At 57.5% G+C, this 20,837-nt stretch overlaps 1 protein-coding gene across 1 annotated transcript in view; it reads right to left on the minus strand.

Annotated features, from left to right (window-relative positions):
• The window catches only part of SORCS2 (sortilin related VPS10 domain containing receptor 2), a gene marked incomplete at both ends in the record, with an annotated part of 422,366 nt that extends 401,868 nt beyond the window's left edge, over positions 1-20,498 (minus strand). The window contains one exon of the mRNA XM_080797075.1: positions 20,022-20,498. Coding sequence (XP_080653201.1) covers positions 20,022-20,498 — 477 coding nt within the window. The remainder of the gene's footprint in view (positions 1-20,021) is intronic.
• Positions 20,499-20,837: the final 339 nt, after the last annotated feature.

Here is a 20,837-nt window from a genome sequence, read left to right on the forward strand (position 1 = left end):
CCCAGCAGTGAGATGACTGGGTCACGTGCCACTGTCCTTCCTTCCATCCGCCACGCATGCAAAGCCCAATCCCTGCTCAGACCTGCAATGCTTCCTTCCTCCGCACCTCCGGAGACTCGAATCTCTCACCTCCCCCACCGCCCCCTCCTCTATCACCTGCATGTCATCACTTGTCTGATGGTCTCCCGAGCCCTGAACACCATCTGATTTTATTTAGCTGGTTTTTTTTAGGTTCGGTGTCCCTCTCTTCTGCTAAAATATCATCTCCACGAAGACAAGTATCTGTGTGGCATGGCTGTTACAAATCACCACCACCTAGCACAGGGCTGGACCCCCAGAGGATACTTAATACATCTGTACTTAATTTAATGTGACTCAGTCAATTCCCCAAGTCTCAGTGAAATGCCTCCTCTTCCAGAAAGCCCACCCTGATCCCACTGTTCTGTTCCACCAGCCTTGCTTGGCACTTACCTATCCATCTGCTTGCTGAACTGGGGGGCTTCTGGAAGCCAGAGCTTATGTGTCTCTCTCTGCGTCCCACATGCACACATGGGCCTGGTACAGAGCAGAGGCCCAGGGAGTTTTGCCTCTGACCAGCCCCCTTGACACTGATTCACGTTCTCAGAGTCCACACACACGTTCAGAGAATCAGGGGAGTCTCGCCTGTCCCGAATGCAATTCTCACTCCTGCACACCCTGAGATGGAGGGCCCTGGGGGTACACAGGGAAGGTCACCATGCCTGGGAGAGGCCTCTCCCACGGAGGTGCGGATCCCACTTCCAGAGAGCTCATTCAAGATGCAGACGCCAGGCCCACCCTGCTAACTCCCGCCCAGGACATCTGAGGGGGGTTCCAGCCTCGGTCTTCATACCAAGCTCCCCCAGGAGAGTCGGAGACACACCAAAGTTTCAGAGTAACTCTTCAAGGACCTCAGTTCAGGGACTCAAGGGAAAAATAAAAAAGGTGCTTCATGTTCTGCCCAAGAGGGCCTGGGGACATCTGGTCGACCACAGGCCTGCTGCCAGTTCTGTAGCGTGAAAGAGAAAGTCAGCATGATCAGACGTGTAACAGGGCACGCCCCCTCGAGCTGACGCACTTGTCCACATAAGTAATTATGATTTATTGAACAACATTCTGCTTATTAGAGCCTTCTCTCTCTCTCTCTCTCTCTCTCTCTCTGACAAATCACTGGGGCATTACTCTGTTTTGAAAAATCATTCTTTAAAAAAAAAAAAACTGTGTGGGTGCCGCTTAATTAATCATTTACTTTCTAGAGCAACTTGGAAACATAAAAGAAATTAAATGTGCAGTGTGCTAAAACGGTTTGTCGAAAATTTCACACCAACCCACCCCCGAAATCACTTCCCACTGCACAGTATCCAAACGTGAACTTGAGAAGGAGCTGGAAAACAGGGGGGCGTGCAGGCACCCAGGAGGCCACTCTCTGGGCACAGAAACACGTGTCTGCACAAGGACGCTCCAGACTGGGGGGGGGGGGGGCTTCCACCAGCCCCTCTCCCCCTAAGGATAGCAGCCTGCCCCTTTGTTGGAAATGATCCCTCTGGTCTCTTCCTGGGAATGCTGGGCTTGAGAAGGGTTTTGTGGAGGACACATCTTTGCTCTATAATGGTGTGCGGCCAGCTTGTTCAAAGTCTCAATGGCTGGAACGAGGATGCTGAGTAGATATTTCCAGAAAATCGACTGGAAGGGACACGAGAGTCTCAGCCTGCCTGGGACATGCCCCCCGTGAGCACCAGGAGGCCCTGGGGTGATGTTTCACGGATACGAATGGGGGCGGGGGGGCAGACACATCCATATCAGAGAAGAGTCGTGACATTTCTATCAGGATTAATATTCACGACATTAAAGGCCTGCCTTCTCGACCTTTCTCTTTGAGTCCCCTCTGGCTTCAGAGATTTGGAAACACACACAGGGGACAGCATCAGCCTTCAGTTAAACACAGAAAAGGCATCCAATCATTTTTCGATGCCCCGATCTCATATTTCCATCCCAGCCACTCAGCAGACACAGAGAAAAGAATATGCATTGTGTTGAACAAGGGGACAGCCTTTGAAAAGTCTTCCAATCTCTTGAGAGAGGAATTATTTCAGCGGGCTAAAGCCGATATCTATAATTAATATCCATGAAAAGTTGAACCCAAGAAGAAGAAAAAAAAAAAAAAGAACTTTTTCAGGCTAAAAATCCTCCTGTGATTTCTAGGTAATTAACAGTTTGGCCTCCACCTGAAACTAATTTCCTTTCTGGCTACCAAGGCCATTCTTTGAGGGATGGAAGAGAAGAAAGCTATTAGAATCCATTTACGGAGCGCAGCGAGGAGGTGAGGACGGGCGGAGCAGGAGGCAAGCAGGCCAAGTGCCATTAGGAGCATGGGATCTCCTTGCACGGATTTCCTCTGCGTTTCATCTGACTTTCTGCTTCAGCCAAGTCCACCGGCTCACAAACCTCCAAAGACGACTATCTGCTTCTGGAGGGGTCCTCCGGACTCCCGGCTGATCCAGGGGCTGGGCCCGAGCCCGCCACTCACGCACATGCATATGGGGAAGTCAGGCCCTGGAGAGGTGCCCTGGTCTTCCGGCCACCCCTTAGCTAACAGGGGATCCTGTCCACCCCGACCCCAGCTTAGTAGTTCCCTCCGCAAACCCCTCAACCATCAGCATCTGAAAAACATTGAAAACCCACCCGGCCCCCCTCCCGGGAGCCCTGCCTAGGTCCTCTGGCTCCTGTAGGCAGGAATGACCCACCCAAAGAACCTTCCTCATGGCTTCTTTCCCTGCGCCCGACTTAACTGCTGGGTATTTTTCCTTCTCGTTCATTTATGCGCTGTCGTCACAGACACCCACGCACAATTAAAGAAGAAGTCACTTGCGAGCAGAAGCCACGGGCCACGGACAGTTCTGGCGCGGGCGCACAGACTGCAGCCGTCCACACCGCCCTGGGGAGCTGCCTTCCATGTGCACCTGCTCAAGAAGGGTTTGCTGATTTGCTGTCGTTTAAAGTTGGCCAAATTTTGCCTCCAAACTGATTTAAAACCTTTGTCTTCAGGAAAAGCGTGCAGACTCAGCCTCGTGGGATACCCACATAGTTCTACAGACAGAAGGATGGGTGAAAAGGCCCAGGGTCAGGCAAACTGCTTAAATGTGCTTTAAAAATAGCTTTCCTCTCATTTATCTGCAACTCGAGTGTGGACGTTTCTGTTCGCCATCCATCCCACAAAGGGTCATTGAGACCCGCTCTATCTGAGAGCCATGGCCTGAGCAAGGCTGTGGGGTCCGTGGGGTCCTTGAGGTCCCGAGGCAGGGCACAGTGTCCTGGGAAGGTGATGGAGGGCAGACTATCATGGTCTCCAGTGCCAGCCATGGTGCGGCCAAAGCAGGGGAGGCCCATGGTTAGGAGGCCAGGCTAGGTAAAGATGGCCCATTTGCAAAACCCAGAGACAGATGGGGAAGGGGGACCCAAGAACAGTCGGTCAGAGCACCGTGTAAGGGCCGGGGGCGCCAGTGGGAGAGGAAGGCAGTGGCAGCTGATACCAGCCCCAAAAGGTGCCCTTGAACCCAGAAGGGACCTTGCACAGGACTTGGCAGGTGGTTTTGAGAATCTGGAGATGGGAGGTTACCCTGGATGTTCAGGATGGACCCTATGGGATCAAGGGTCCTTACAAGAAAGAGGCAGAGGGAGACGTGACTCAGAAGGCCATGCGATGGAAAGCAGAGCTCAGCGTGGGGAGGAAAGGTAGCCCTGGGCCAAGGACAGTCAGAGTCATGGAGGTGTGACCACAGAGCAGAGGCTGGGGAGGGGCAAGGAAGGGGCCACCCACCAAGGAACACAGGCACCTCCTGAAAATGACAAACACGAGGGATCAGATCATCTCTTGGAGCCTCCAGACGAACCTGCCCTGCTGACTCCTTGACCGTAGCCCAGTGACACTGACCTTGGCCTTCCGAACCCCAGAACCCCAAGAGAATACATCTGTGTTCTCAGCCACCAAGGGTGTGGGAGTTTTTTCCAGCAGCCCCAAGAGCCTACACAGAGAGACGTGGCCTTGAGCAGAGGGCCCAGCCGTAGACACTGGCCCCCTGCCTCCCACCCACCGCTGGCTACCAGATGGACCCATCCAGGGCTGGGCAGCCTCCGCTGTGTGGTGCTGCTCCACATTCACGAAGATTCCCCCTCCCCCCCTGCCTTCCAGCGTTTGCCATCCAAGGGAGGCAAAGCTGCCCCCCCACAACCTGGCCCTAACCCCACTCTGAGTCGAACAGACTCACAGCCCAGAAACCCAACCAGCAAAGATAGGCATCCCCACATCCATCAGACGACCCGCCCCGCCTGGGGCGGCATCTTCTCACTGCAACCCCAGCGCACTGCTGACCTCAGCCACTCTCAGCAGAGACCAGACATCCTGGAATGTGCTGTCTCAGCAAGGGGTGAGCTTCCTGTCACTGGAGGGATCCCAATCCCCTGGAAATGCTGAGACCCCGTGAGTCTGTCCTGGATCTCCTCCCAGCAGCCATCCTGCACATAGTAGGTGCCCACGTGAGTGAGTGAATGAATGAACGAATGGGCGGGTGAGTGAATCCACATGACAGCCTCCCCAGCCGACAGCTGTCCTCTTGGCAAAGGCACCGCATGCAGGGCTGGCTTCCTTCTCGGAAGAGCCGAGGAGACATCTGTGACTCACCTTTTCCTGCGGCTCCCATCAGACACCAACAAAGACTCGCAGCCAAGTCCCTCACAAAGGGCATCCACTCCCTGAGGGAACGTCACAGCTCGGGGACAGGATGGTCTCGGGGCCGGGACACCCGCGCTGTTAGGGGACCCCTCCCCGGGCTGCCTTCAGCCCCCGTCTCCACCCGATGGGACCACCTCCCGCCCTGCTCCAGCCCTCCTGGGGCCTGTGCCCGGGGCTTGAGGGCCACCCCCCCTGCACCTCACCCAGCCACCTGCGGCTGCAAAGCTCTACCCACCAGCCTTGCTCTAGGGAATCCACAGGACACAGCGGCCAAGAAGCAGCCCAGCCATCCTGGGGTTAGGTGCAGGGAGGTCCTCTTTCACTCGCAAGCTCTGTGGAAGCGGACACAGCCCCAAGCAGAGCCAAGTGGCCCTGGACCACCTGGGTTGGGGCTTCAACAGACAGTAAACCACCAAAAGCAAAGTGATGGAGGCCATCTTGGCCTTGTCCATGCAAACAGAGGTGGGAGGCAGGGGCTTTGGGAGAGGGGAAGGGAGGCCATGCGACGGTGCCAGATGCCCTCCCAAGGTGGGAGCATGACCCTTTGCCCACAAAGCCAGTGGAGACCAAGGGTGCAGCCCGGCCCCCTTCCAGCTCCCCACGTGCCCCCTGTAGGGTGCCCCCCAGAAACGCTCCCACTTAGCCTCAGTGTACGCAGTTCGAGGGTTGGGCATGGTCTGGGCTTGGCGCTCAGAGCAGGGATGATGGGTGCTGGTCAGGTGTGTGAGCTCCGGAATCCTGCTGGGAACCACGGGGGGCATAGCCTCAGCTTCTCACAGACCCCCGACCTGAGTGGGCCATCGGAAGGAGGCAAACACACAGGGAAGCCGAGCCCAGATTCAGAGACGGAGACAGAGGGCCTGGGGCCAACCACAGGGCCCTTGGAGCCAGCCACACCTGAAGTCATTACCCTGGGCTTCCTGTATCTGTGACCTGTGATTCTACTTTTCACTTAAGCGCCTTGGTTTCAGGTTTCTATGACTTGTCATCAAGAACCCTGCTTAACGCACTCCCTTCCTCACACAGCACTGCAGGAGCTACGGGTAAGCGTGGACATAGGAACAGGCACCCCAAACTCACCTCCCCTTCAGCCTGGGCAGGAAGGTCTGACCAGTCGGCTGGAACACAGTCAGGTGGAACCCCATGGTGCCGACGGTGCAGCCCAGTTGGGGTAGGAAGAGAAGCCGGGAGGGCCAAGGGAGAGGAGGCAAAGACACGAAAGCTGTCACCCCCAGCATCCCCTGCACTCTGCCCCCTTCTTCACCCTCTGCCTCCAAGTGGAGGTACGGGGAGACAGGCCCTCCAGGCAGGGGAGTCCTGGAGACTCAGGTCACGGAAGGGGACTTCCCCACGCAGAAGCCTGGGAACATTCTTGACAGAATTATGCAGAAACAGACACCCTTCATTATCTCCTTGCACCACTCAGAAAAAAATGCCATTCCGCTTTCTTCCAGGTGGAACGGGAATAAAAGGGATTAAGGATTAGCCAACAGCATCTCAGGCATTCACCCACGCCCCTCTGCCTCCCGCACTGCTTCCTCCTTGATGGCCTGGCGGGTGGGACTCGTAGGCACTCGGCAGAATTTCAAGAGGACGCCCATAGACACACGCCTTTAAGAAGGCGCCAGAACAGGGGCACCTGGGTGGCTCAGTGGGTTAAAGCCTCTGCCTTCGGCTCGGGTCATGATCTCAGGGTCCTGCAATCAAGCCCCGCATTGGGCTCTCTGCTCAGCGGGGAGCCTGGCCCCCCACCCCCACCTGCCTCTGCCTACCTGTGATCGCTGTCAAATAAATAAATATAATCTAAAAAAAAAAAAAAAAAGAAGGCGCCAGAACAAAAAGTAGGAAAGTGGCAGACCCAGCAGCCACTCCTGGCTCTGCCCGAGGACCCTCCCTTCTAGGCTCTTCCGTGAGTCTGTGCCCTGCTGTTCCCACCACCTAGACGCCCTCCCTCCCTCCTCTTCCTTTCCCGAGCATCACCTCTGGGAAACGTTCCAAAATTTCTCCAGGTGGGGAGGCTCAGGGGCCAGTTTTGTCCCCTGGCAGGAGGACAGGGACCCAGAATATACTGACTGAAGGAAGAACTACAGACACGAGAAACTTCTCACACAGGTGAGTCTGCCGCCCGGACTCAGCCCTGCCATAAACCTTCCCAGTACCCACCGAGTAGCAGGAGCTCCTGGAAGAGTCCTGTGGGCACCTGTCCCGTGGGCTAGCGGACCACCCCCACCCCACATCCCCCAAACGCCTTTCTCATGGTAGGTCCAGGAATGACTGATGCGGTCAGCAGGTGACAGGTCCCCGGGCCCCATTCCTGGGCACTGGGCTTGGTGACCGGAGTTTACGTGAATTGTCTCAACTTGGGTACCCAAGATATTATGACAAGGTGGGCACCGTGCACCCCCATCATGGGGGTGGGGGGACTTGCCTGGGAGAGGACAGGCAGCACAAGCAGCCCAGCCACCATCCCCCACACTCCTTCCAGGTCCAGAGCAGGACAGAGCCCCACACAACATGGCTGCAGCCCCGACAGACTTCGGGGAAATGCCACCCCCTCCGTCAGGACACCCTCCCTGACCACTGACTCACATGGGCCCTTGCTTCCCCCACTCCAGTTAGAGACCCCACACACACCTGTGTGCTCCTTTGTGGCAGCCTCCCATCCACTCCTGCCCTGTGTCCCCAGGTCATCGTCCGTCCCCTCGCCGGACAGGGATGGCGCCTCATTTGGCCATGTCAGTCCTTCCACCCTGTGGCAGGTGGGGTCCGATGAGCAAATCAACCATTCAAACCCACTCTCTCGAAGGCCCTGTGAGGGAAGTGCGAATTCAGGCCAAGCCCTGTGGGTGTCAATAAAACTGGGGGTCATTGACAAGTGGGGGGGTCACCCTGGCATTCTGCCTTCCTCCCATCACACTGAGAACAAGATCTGCCAATGTCACCCTCGGGGGGAGCTTTGGATTCCAGTAAACCCCAGACTGGAAATGGCCCCAAACTCGTGGATCGGCACCCACACACCAGCCAGGGGTGGGGCTCAGCCACCACTCTTGGGGGGCACTGAGTCTGGGGCTTAAGCACCTCCAGCCAGCCTCACTGCTGACCCCACTCTCACTCTCTGGCAGGTTCCTTTCCGGCAGGGGGGCCTCTGGCCCGACACCACTGCACCCCAGAGAACCCCCCCCAGGATGGGCCAGCCAACCCCAGAGGTATGCAGGAAGGCATTAGGAGCCTCGGAGAAGGAGGGCAGTGAGGCCCAGAGTGAAGGACCACATTCCTGAAGGAGAGGGCAGTGTAGCAGGGGTGAGGAGGGGTACCCTGGGCAGAAGCCAGTGGCCCAGCACCCAGGCCAGCCCTTTGAATTGGCCTTTGGTCCACAAGGTCACAGACGATCTCATTACTGTCCTTAAGGATGAGAAAGACAAAACCGCATGAGGCTAACAGCTGCCCAGGGCCACTCGTAGCCAGGAGGCAGCAGAGCAGAGGGGACAGCCCCGTGGGGTGCCGTGGGTGTGAAGAGGGCCTGAGTGTGGTCAGGGACAGGTAGGAGTCGGTGGGTGTGCGGGAGCCCATGGAGCAGGTGAGGGTCATGCTGTGTTGGGGGAAAGATGTGGAGGCAGATGGGGCCACCCTCCATGCTGCCCATCTCCAGCCAGGACAGGTGGGCTCACACGGCCAGTCAGCCTCTCAAAGCCCTCTCAGTGCTCCCAAGACCCCAGACCTGGGCATGGTCGCAAGCTCCTCTATGGGACTAGAGAGAGGCCACCAATGAGCCGGGTGACAAGGGGATTCATCCCCACAAAAATTCTGGGGACCCTGAAGGAGACAAAGCAGAGGTCAAGCCCAGCCCCAGGGTCTTGCTGGCCCCAGACGGAGTTGCAGCCTCTCGTCCTTAAAGCAGCCATCCCGAGCGCTGCTCTGGGGCCACAGGCAACTCGGGGACTAACACATGAGGTCTTGTGAGCCATAGGCACGAACAGGTGGGGCTCCTGCCCCAGCTCCGGGGCTGTGGAGGCAGCTGAGCCCGGAGACCGGCGGGCAGCCTCTGATGGCCGGCTCAGAAGGGCGTCCATTGCTGACGTGCCAAGAACCATGCCTGGCCCGCAGGGAGGGGGCCCAGGAAATGTGTCCCCAGGAGAGAGAGGAGGAGCTGAGGGCAGAAGACAAGCGGGTCCTGCCTCCAGCCCGGTGCTGCCAAGACCCTGCCCTGACAACCATTCCCTGAACTCCTCAGTGGACAGCATGCACTGAGAGGCCATTTGGAAGCGCTCTGGAAGGCAGGACTCCCTGTTCCCTGGAGAACTGAGGGCGATTTTCTTCCTTCCCCAACATGACACATGGATAGCCCCCCTCTCCTCCATACCCCTGAGGAGTGAGGCAGCCACAGGCTGGGTGGGCAGACGGGGACAAGGCTACCTTGGAGTCCAGGGCTCGTCCTTCTTGCTTTCTCTGTGTCAGAGAGGGCGCTGCTGACTGTCCAGGGCTGGCCTGGTGGAGGGGGGGCAGACAGGAAGCAGAGGGATCTTAGGGAAGGTGGCCCCAATGCTCCCTCCAGCCAGACCAGCCCTGAGGGCCGCAGGTTTTAGATTTCCCTGTGCCGGCCCAGGCCTCTGCTCGCCTGGGACAGGATGGAAAGAAACTCTGACTTGCTCTTAAGAAGAGCGCATTCCAGGCAATCATTCACGTCAAGAAACTTGTGAAAAGCCAGCCATCAACGAGAAAGTCTCTGTACAAGCGGATTCTCGAAGCCCCCATGTTTCATGAATACCGCTGGGCCTGGCGCAGCCGTCGTTGAGCCAACCGTCCTAGAAACATACCCACATCGGACCCCCTGGCTCGGACAGGCACCCCCCCCCATCTGCTCAGTGGGTTCCTCTGACCCCAGCTTCTGCACACACCAGCAATCTCCTCCTGTGCCCCAGGGCAGGCACAGGTCCCAGCAGTCACTGTGGGGACCAGGACACAGGACACCAGCTGGCGTGTGCTCCCCTGGGCTCTGTGTGCTGCATGTCGGTGGGGGAAGGGGGACACAGTAAGGGGGTGCTGCCAGCACCCCAGCCTCTAAAGACGACATCTTGAAGGGGACACACGACATAGGAGAGTGACATGGAACGAGGCCACTCCTCCGGGGAGCTGGCCCAAGGGACCATTCAGTGCGGGGCTGCTGGCAGCCAGATGGACGGGCCGCAGGGACCAGAGAAGGGTACTCAGGCCACCAGGAGGTCGTGCTCCTGCCACTCCAGAGCCTCTCCAGAGCCAGTGCTCCCACCACTCCAGAGCTAGTGCTCCCACTGCTCCAGAGCTGGTGCTCCCGCCACTCCAGAGCTGATGCTTCCGCTGCTCCAAAGCTGGTGCTCCCGCCACTCCAGAGCCTCTCCAGAATGAATGCTCCTGCCACTCCAGAGCCACTCCAAAGCCAGTGCTCCCGCCGCTCCAGAGCCACATCCTGGGCCAGCTCTGCTGGAGGCAGCACCCTAGCCCACCCAGTCTTGGTAGAGAAGCTTAGCGCAGCCGTCTCCCGGACATTTTGTCTCACATCCATGAAATGAGGCTGGAACCAGGGGTGCTATTTAAAGCCCCTAATTCCAGAGCAGGTGCCTTCTCACCAGAGCACCCTGGCTCCTGGCCAAAGGGCAAAGGCAGGAGACCTGGTGGAACCAGGGCCTGGCCACACAGCCACTGCCATGAGTCAGAAGCTTCCGGATAGCTCTCCTCTCGGTCTCATCTCAGGCAGGAAAGAGACCTCTCTATGTCTCCGGGAAGCCAACATCACCTGTCTGCTCAGGGGTGAGGAGTAGTTAGTGCTTCAAAGAGCAGTCAGCTGAACAGGGGGCCTTAGCCCTGTCACTCCCCAACAGGGGAGTGGGCTGGGCCTCTGGGCTCTGGCACCCTTCAAGACTGATAGTCACTCCTCTCCTACTCAAAGGCTTACTGAGCATCTACTAGGCGCCAGGCACTGGGGGAGAGCAGAGAATAAGCAGACAAAAGCCCAGAGGCTCTGGGGCCTGGGAGGCCAAGGAGGGGCTGGAGCCTGGGGGACACAGTACACAGGGAGCAGGGAAGAGGAATCATTCCCACAGGGTCTGTCTCTCCCCTCTCTTTCCACGGGCCATGGCCCACTTCGCGTCACTGTTACTCCTACACACATACGAGCCTCTGCCTTCTGCTGGCTCCTTTACTATGTTGGTAAAGAAATTCAATTCAGGGGGCGCCTGGGTGGCTCAGTGGGTTAAAGCCTCTGCCTTCGGCTCGGGTCATGATCTCAGGGTCCTGAGATCGAGTCCTACATCGGGTTCCCTGCTGGGCGGGGAGCCTGCTTCCTCCTCTCTCTCTGCCTGCCTCTCTGCCTACTTGTGATCTCTGTCTGTCAAATGGATAGATAAAATCTTTAAAAAAAAAAAAAAAAGAAAGAAAGAAATTCAGTATTTCACTAACTACATTGCCATAGAACTGATTTCCTTTGAATGCTGTAGATTTTCTTTTATGCTCATTATTAAAACGACATCCTGACAAAGTTCCATGGGCTCCTCCAGACTCGGAGTAGGGCCATCCATGGCACAGAGAGAGCTAAGAACCCCCCGAACCAGGTCGCCGGAGCCAGGAAGCCCCTCAGTGGGCGTCGGGGGGCAGCCCACAGCGCCTGACAGCGAGCAAGGCACACAGCAGCCCCCTCAAAGCACAGAGGCAGAGCTGCTGCAGGAATCAACCCCCAGAAGCCCCATCCCACGGTCCAAGGATAAATCAGAAAATGAACTTGGATGGGGTTAAGCAGGATTGATAGGAATAAATTGAGAAAAACATGAGATTTTTTATTGAGTGCTTTATTTTTACGGAGGGAAAATTGAATTATTTCACCGGCCAATGCGGCAGTCAATAGGGAAAAGCTCCTAAATGCGGGGAGGAAGCGGAACAAGCTTGAACTTGAAATGCACACCACCAGACTTCAGGACCGTATCGCCCCAGCCAGCTTCCTCCTCCCCCTCCTTGGCCGGGCAGCGGACCAGCCAGCCTCCTTCTGACTTTGCAACACAGACAGAGCTGGTTTTCCCGGGCTCTGAGCAACAGCCCCTCCCTTGGTCGCGCTGGCAGAATCCAGGATTATTGGAAGAACGCAGAAACAAAAGCGGCTCCCACGCACAGTCTCGCCGCCGGGTCCTCTCTAGACGCGGTTGACAGTTCTCTTCCAGAAACGCAGGCGGTGGGCTTCTTGGGAGATTGAAGTCATGCAACTAACGGGCAGGACGGCAAAACTCAAGGCAGACACAAGAGCAATTTCTGCTCCAGTTAAGACCTGGGGCTCAACCACAAAACCAACCCGGGATTCCCACATGACTCAGCAGGCCCATTTCTGGGTACACACCCAGAAGAAGTGGACACAAGGACTCGATCAGGTATCTGTACTACCAGGATCACAGCGGCGTGATTCACAACAGCTGGAAGGTAGGAACAGCCCCCCAGTGTCCCTGGATGGACAGACAGACAGACGGACAGATGAAGATGTGGTCCACCCAGACAACAGACTATTATTCAGCCCTAAGAAAGGATGGGCATTCTGACACCTGCTACCACCTGGATGAACCAGGAGGATATTATGCTCCCGAAATAAGCTAGTCACAAAAAGACAACGTATGTAAGTATGTTTCCACTTACGTGAGGTCTGCCAGAGGAATCAACTTCATAGAGACAGAAAGCAGAACAGCGGGCGGGCACCAGGGGCTGGGGGCAGGGGACACGGGGGGGCTAGTGTTTCATGGGGACAGGGTTTCCATTTGAGAAAAACGAGTGAGTTCTGGAGGCGGAGGGCGCTGGTGGCTTAAAGTCCCTGAACCAGACACCTACCAGTGGTAATGACGGTAACTTTCACGATACTTGCATTTAGAATTACAAAATAATAATCAAGAAAATATATCTCTTGCACTAAAACTAAAAAAAAAAAAACAAAAAACAAAAAAAAACACTCAGGCTTAAGAGGAAAAGAAATTAAATGTCAACTCGGACCCTTACTACCTGTGTGGATTCCGGCAAGCCCGCCTCACCCCCGTGTGGCCATGAACCTGACTTCTCTTGTCTGGAAAGTGGGTATGATAATCATGTCAACTTTGCAGGGCTAGTGGAGGGAAGGCAGGTGAGGCGCCCGGCATAGCAATGAGCCCATCAGTGGGGCCCGGGATTATTAACTTCATTATTACTCATCAGGAGCCCTATGTAAATGACAAGCAATTGTTTTTATACTTTGATTCAAACCGAATTTATCTCTGAGCATCGGGAAATGGCGCCGTGCGAGGGATGTGTGCCCTGTTGAAGTCAAGACAAGCTCTGCGCTGCAAGGAAATTACCTGCTTTTGCAAAAAAATTACCGAAAACGGTGTTATTTTAAGATCTTCAAGGTGGTCTGAGAAGAAACTAATTAAAAGATTGTAACATTCTGTGCAAACACAGTCACTGACTGCTACAGAAATACAGAATGGGGAGGAACTTTTCTATCTCCAAAGAGCATCCGAGGTTTCCTTTTTCCTTCAGTCCTCCTGCGAGAGCCCACACGTTCAAGGATCCCTATTAATTTTTGAAGACGACAGACGGAACGGAGTCGGGATGAAGAGGATAAGCACAAGACACGTTGTGTGAAGGGTCCCCGAGCCACAGGGCTCAAGTTAAAAAGATGTCGCTGCTGCCCTTGGTGGGTGTGTGCCCACCACCCACTCCCCCGGAGGCTGAAAACAAGCCTCAGTTTCCCACAGAAGCTGGAGCAGGTCAGGGCACGCGTGCACCTGCCGGGTACCAGCGAGCACAGGGCCCCCACCGTCCACTGCCCGCGGACCTGCTGACCTGGGGCCCGGAAAGTCATGGCTCTAGGAAGACTTGGGGTGCAAGCGAGCAGATCATACTTGGGGGACCCCCACCCTGGGCATGTTTCACGTTTATATGGCATTTCCTCTATGTGCAGAAGCACAGCTCCCATCCAGTGCGAGGCTTTCACGGGATTGCCGCAGCAAAAAGAGCAGGCTGTGAACAGATCAAGTGCTTGCCTTCGAGCCTCTAAACACTGCAGATGGAGGCCTGGGGGTCCTGGGTTTCCCTGCTCCCGGGGCTTCCAAATCTGGGGACAGTGGCCGGGAACAGTGGCGGTGGCCCGGCATCTCGGCTCGTCGGCACCCCTGCTCCACGAAGCACTCATATACACTGGGCTTTAGGAGGGGTGAGGATGAAACAGGCCATTTGTAAGATTCTATAAATAACTCTATCTTTGGAGGCAAAAGGATAGATACCCCAAACACAAGGCAAGGCCAAGTTCCCCCCTCAGGGTCTCTCTCGACAAAGAAAGGCGCAGGGGCTCGGCCTCCTCCCAGAGTATTTTCCAACCGCTCCAACCCCGTACCCCCACTCTGGGGCCTGAGCCTGCTTCCGACAGATAATAATAAAATCAGAATTAAACACAAAGGCAACCCTCCAGAAAGCCCTTGCGTTGGGCCACACTCCACTCCGAAGGGGCCGGCAGAAGGACGGAGTTAATTTATGACCTCTTTAAAACACTCTCAGGAACTCTCATGCAACTACAGATTAAATAGCCACTTTATTAAAGTAAAAGTAGATTTGTGCAACGTGTTCAGGAGCTTTATTAATGGGGCCGTCTCTCCGCTTTCAAGCCCGGCTTCCTGACCGACGGATGTCCTTTCTCTGTCCCAGTGCCTGGGGCTTTGCAGGCCCCCCATGCCTCGCTTTGGGCCTTCACGCTCTGCCTCCCAATCTGCTCCTCGCCCCAGGTGGCCACTGGTCACCATTGACATGCCACACAGCCAGAGCTCAGCCTCCCGTGGGCCAGACATCTCCCTCCAGTCCAGTCCCCAACCCTGGAATGCCGGGAGGCCAGCACGGTGGCAGGCTGAAATTCCAAAATAACGCACGGAGCATTCAGCGGGCTTGAAAGTGAGACCCTGTGCCCTGGAGCTACCCAGCTCGCCTCCAAGAAACCGTGGCATCAGACCCAGGCCGCAAGTCAGTTCTGTCACTGGATTTGGACATGTTCATTCGAGAACCTACAAGTGCTTGAGGAGAAGGCCTTTACGGTGTCGTGTGCTGGAGGCCGGCCAGTAACCGTGAGGCCAGCAGGGCCCTGGGAAAGGGAGAGGCCTGCAGAGCAAGGGGCTGCCACCGCCCGTCCATCCTCACCTGGAAAGCTCTCTCACACCCCCTTCCCTCCCTCCACCCCTCCAGGGTCCGGCCTGGGCCTCAGTCTCCCAGCAGCCTCGCCTCCAAGCCTCTGTCCAGAAGCCTCGCCTCCAGCCCCCATTGCTACACACCAGCCCCCTCCCACCCCGGTGCTCGCGGAAGCTCAGATAGGACCCCAATGTAGCTTCCTGCATGCTTGCTGTAGGCCAGGCCCATGTCAGAGCACAAGGACCACCTCCTTCAGGTGCCAAGCAGGCCCAAAGCGAGGCTTCCTAGCCAGGCTGCAAGATGGCAAGACCCAGCTGAGTCAGTTTGCCCAAGATCTCCGAGCCAGGAAGGATGAGGCCGGGGAACCCCAGGCCAGCAGGCGCTGAGGCTCACGTGTCTGTCACCACCACCGTCTCTGTGACAAATCCCACCAGCTCTCTGTGATACACAGAAAAGCACATGGTCACCTGAGAGGTCCCCCTCCATTGTGTGGAGGGGACCCTGTAGCAGGAACTGGGATCACTCCACAGCTTTGACCTCCCCGGGCACCATCCTGAGTAACCTGCTGGTTTGCTCAGGGGTCCAGCGCCTTGCCCGGAGCCCAGCGACGATGGCAGGGAGCCTAAGCCCTATTTCTGCTTGACCCCCCTGATGTCGGAGGTCCACAGGGAGAATAAAGCACATATAACGGAATCAACTCTTTGGGAACATTGAAAGGGGATTTTCAAGTCATTTCTTGCACAACCTAGCTGTTCCAATTAGCCCACAATCATTTGGCCTTTCTAAATAAAAGCTTTTAACCTTCAAACCAAATAAAACTAAACAAAGCCACCACTTCATCCTGCCCCCATGGGCTCTCCAGCCTCACGTTAGGTTCCCTGAGGAGCTGACTTCACCCTGTTTTTCCCAAACTTCTTCCCTCTGATCCATCTCTATGCACAATGCATCCACGGTCTTTACACAACAGGTACACATCTTTAAATTTCCACGTCTCAGAGCTTGTCCATGCTGTTCCTCCCCATTGAGTGATCCTCTCCATCTCCCATATACCTCCCCTAGTCGTTCCTTAGGCCCACTCTAATACTACCTCCTCCAGGCAGCCCCCCGATTTTCCCACCAGGGAAGATGGCACTTGCCCCTCGTACCCTACCTTTGGTGTCCCTCCCTTCTCTCCTGCTGGACCACCCTGAGATTCACCACATTACACTCCATGAACAAAAGGGTAAGAGAGACCCCTTCCCCGCCGCTGTGGGCTGAATTGGGGCCCCTTCCACAAACTTCATATGTGGAAGTCAACCCCCTCTGACTGGGACTGTATTTCGGAGGGTTTTTAAAAAGGTTCAAATAAAGTGAACATGAAGCCAGTCAGGTGGGCCTGATCCAATCTGACAGGGGTCCTCAGAAGAAGAGGAGATCGAGACACAGACACGCACAGAGGACGACCACGTGAGGGAACCAACCTCAGACTCCCAGCCTCCAGACCCGGGAGGAAACACGCTTCTGTCATTGAAGCCACCTGGTCTGGGCTGCCTGAGTGTGCCCAAGCACACTAATATACCTGCCCTCCCGGAACGTGACATCTGGCAAGTTGTCATGACCCAATTCACACCCTCTATCTGGAGCTCTGGCTCCCTGGGTCTAAAAGAGATGCAAATATCCAGATCCTAGAGACCCCGGAGCAGAGAATGTGGATGACCAGCTCAGAATTACCTCTGTACACAGCTCCCATGTACCATGGACATCCCAAGTGCTGTGGGCACAGCACGGTGCACATGTGCAAAATGGGGGAGGGGGTGAGGATGGGGATGGCGGGGGACAGGGAGAGGTGCTCATCTACTGACAGCGGGGACAACACTGAACCAACTAGGTCGAGTCGCAGCAAGCTCACGTTCAAGTGCTGCGAAGGCACCAAAGCTAGTTCAAGTGCCACACCCTGCCACAGCTAAGCAGTATGTAGAAGCAGCAGCTCAAGAGAAGGGAAACCTGGAGCCTCAGGGCAAAGCCCCTCCTGGATCCCTCAAAGGCAAAGCCCAGTGGTTCCGATGAAACACTCATTTAGCTCATTTAACGGTTCGTTTCTACGGCTCCACAGATGGAAAGGCAGTGTTTGAACTTCCAGGCAAGCCGGCTTCCCTATCTCCATGGGAGCGGGAAGAAATCAGGCCGTGGGAAGGAAAAGGCACACAGGTTCCCAGTGCTCAGCGACAAGCGCTTGTCTCTTGCAATCCTGTGACTCCTTCTCGCAGACGCTCGAAAACACTATCTCAGAAAGTCTGTCCCTCTCAACAAACACTTTTTTTAATTTTTGAAAACACCTGCTGCGGTAAAGCGAACACTGCCTCTGCCACCGGGGGCCACATCTGCAAAGAAGAGTTTCCGGGGTCTCCCTACCCAGACACACGGAGCAAAATAAAATTTGCGAAAGGCTCTGCTCTGCAAATCGGCCTCAAGTTTGTTTCCTCCCTGTTGTAGCCAATCGTGCCTTCAAGTGCAGGCAAAACCAAGTGCAGAATGCCTCAGCTAATATCTCGGGCCCCGTGGCTGCCCGCTGAGAACAGAGGGAGCAAAGCACATTTCTAAGACCTTCTTCGAGTGCCCAGAAAACAATGCCACCTGTGCACTGAGCAAGTAACAATTAGAAACACATTTTCATGTAAGCACTTGGTTTGGCTTTCCCTTTCCCTATGAGCCTTCCCCAGGCAAGGTGAAATTCTTAATGTACCACCTGATCCCCGGGCCAGAAGGTGACCTGCTTTTCCAGAGAGAATGCAGTTGGCCTCAACATTCCATTCCAGAGGATGGGTGAGCGGGAGAAGGGAAGCAGAAGTGAGAAGGTGCTGGAGCCAAATGCCTGGGTCAACATTTCCATGCAGCTTGCCTTCTCTTTGCTGCTCCAACAATACTCCCTGATGGGAATAAGGTACTTCTGGCTTCTGCCTCCTAAGTGTGTGCTAAGTGCCTGGCTGGGCCTGGCTTTTTACATGCTATCCCTGCCCTCCCCTTTGCGAGGGGCCAGAGGAGAGATCCAGCCTTTAACACACCTCTCCTGTTCTGGACCTCTTGCCCCTGCCCCACCAAAGAGAAGCCAGATCCCCTCCCCTCCCAAGCCCCCTTCTCCAGCAGCCAGGATACAAGCCACCTAGTTACAAAGCAGTCACACACCTGAGCCTGAGTTCCCAGGGAACAAAATCAGGACGGCTTCTCTGATGCTCCCCACCCCCACCCCGGAACTCCAGCCCCACAGGCCCAACCCCTCCTCACTCCCTCCCAAGGAAGGTGCGCAGCCCTCTGGCTCTGTACTCATGCTGGGGTGGCTGCTGGGAGCCGGTGAGTCCCGAAGGTGCCAGTCCCACCCCTGACCACCTCCCTCTCCCTTTTGCCACCCCCACCACCCCACCCGACCCAGGAAGGGAAAATGACCAAGGGATTGGGTCAGCAGCTGATACATCCCCCTCAGTCAGTGGGGTGGGAGGCTTAGTTGAGACAGTGGGGCTCTAGGGGATGACCTTAAATGCTCACGTGTTCCCGGAAATGTTGGGTTCCTAGTTACCTTTAGGTCCCTAAGTCAGAGCTTACAGCACAGAGGACGGGGTGGGGGGGGTTGTCCACCAGGATGGGGAGACCCCAGCTCTCACCATGCAGACAGGGACCATCTCCTAGGGCTCTTCAAGGGAGGGGGAAGCCTGCTACCTTCGAAAGGCACCATTCCCCCAACCCCCACTCCACCTGGCTCCCTGAGCGCCCCCTGCTGGCCTCCTGGGCATCAACTCAACAGCCCCCCACCCTCCACCCAAGGCTTCTAGTCTGACTGGAGGTGGCAGAAAAAACCCGGTGGGGGACCGGCAGGGCCCTGGGCTCTGGACCAATCAGGTGCAGCCACTGCTGCCCCCTGGATGCGCTGCCCCAGGATTCGGCTGGAGAAGCCATAGGGTGGTCCAACATGTTCAACCCCCACCCCTCCCTTCTCTGGCACAATCCGCCCCGCCCCCACCCGCATCAGCCCAGCAGGGCCAGAGAAAGGTAAAAGCGCCTGGAGCCCGTGTTACACCCCTTTCCTGGGTAAGGAAGCTCACAGATGCCCATCCCTCCACTCCCAAAGCATGCAGGGGTGCTGGCCCCATGCTGCCTCCTCGGAACTTTGTCCAAGAAAAGAACCGCGGGAGTGGGGGTCAGCCTCTGGGGAGACCTAAGTCAACACCGATGGCAGGGAGTAAGCGGAGAGTCCCATCTCTACTCCCCACACAACAGCCCCCCCCCTTTAACAGCTGCCACCTCCCTGCTCTCTTCCCAAACTGGGGATAACCCACCAGTTATAACCCCAAGAAGCACTAAAAAAAAAAAAAAAAAAAAAAAAAAAAAAAAAAAAAAAAAGGAACGGGCCGGTATCCAGAGGGATAGGAACCACAGCGCAGCGCTGGAGGAAGGAGGCACCCAGGACCCTAATAGATGTGGCCAGGGTGGGGGAGCCCAACTTCCAGAGTACGCGAGAAGGCGGAGGGAGGGCGGGGAGTTTGCGGCCGCCGGTCGCGAGCGCGGCGTGGCGCCCAACTCCGTGGGTACGCAGTCCCTGCGCTTCCAGGTGCAGCCCCGGGTCGCACTAGGGGAATCCGGGCAGGGGGTCCCAGAATCCCACGCCGAGCGGACCGCGGAATTCCTGGAGCTCGTGGAGCGAGCTCCAGGGTAGACCACTAGCGGGGTACCGGGCAGACCTGGGTGGAGAGGTTCCCGCAGCCCAAATCCCAGAACACAACGCTGAGCGGACCGGGTGGAGTCTGAGAGCGGTCTGGGCGCAACACCGAGTTGGGGCGGTCCTAAAGGACCAGGAGGGACCCTAGGTGACCAGGGTTCCGAAGCCTCCTCCACCCCATAACCTGGGATCCGGAGGCCACTGGGGGCGCCTCCGAGGTGGCTCGGGGTCCCAGAACCCTGTGAGGCAGGATCTTCACATATCTGGGGACCTCTCCCCCAAGAAACCCGTGGCCAGAGTCCAGTAGGGGCGCCGCCGAGGTGACTCGCGTCCCCAAGTCGCCGAGAATGCCGGGGGTGACCGCGGGGCGGTCCGGAAGTGGGGGCTCGAGGGGTCCGGGGCAGGGGCCGCGGGGGGCGCGCGGAGGTCACTTACGCTGCTGTTCTCGCCCGTCCAGTGCACCATCGCCTGGTTGTGTGTTGCGTCCCCCTTGAGCACGAACGACGTGCTGATGAGCGAGACCTGCGCCCGCGAAGCCGCTCCGGCCCCGGGAGCCGCCCGCGCCCAGCGCCCCTGGCCCGCGGCGGGGGCGCCGTCCTCGCCGGGACCCGGAGCGGGACCGAGCCCCGGGTCGCCGGGCTCCACGCCGCGCGCCTGCCGGTCCTCGCCGCCACCAGGCAGCTCGCGCCCCGCGGGCGGGCTCGCCGGCACCCGAGTCAGCAGCGCGCGGGGACCCAGGCGCCCGGGCTCGGGGGAGCGCCCCGCCGCCCCGCAGGCGGCCAGCAGCAGCAGCAGCAGCAGGAGCGGCCGCGAGCGCGGCGAGCGCGGCGGCGGCGGCGGCGCCCCCGGGCTCTGGGCTCGAGCGGCGGGGCCGGGGCCCTTCGGGGCGCGCGGGGGCCCCCGGGGCGCCATGGTCGCCGAGGGGCGGCGGCGGGGCGGGCGCGGGCGACGGAGACCGCGGCCGGGCGAGCGGGAGGGCGCTGGGGATCGCGAGCGAGAGCGCAGAGAAAGGAGCCGGCGAGGGGAGGGAGCGGGCGGGAGGAGGGGACTCGCCGCTCCGCCGCCGCCCGCGCAGCCGAGGGCGCACCGCCACCTGCCGGCCGGCCCCGCGCCCGCCGAGCGAGCGCCCACCCGCTCAGGGCCTGGACCCAGGTCCCTGGGAGCGCCAAGCCCCAGAGCCCTCTCCTCCTTTCCTCCCTTCCCCCTTCCTCCCCTGCTCCTGCCCTCCTCTCTGCCCTCTTCCCTTTCTCC

Source organism: Martes martes (assembly GCF_963455335.1).
Source record: "Martes martes genome assembly, chromosome: 2".
Taxonomy (NCBI): Eukaryota; Metazoa; Chordata; class Mammalia; order Carnivora; family Mustelidae; genus Martes; species Martes martes.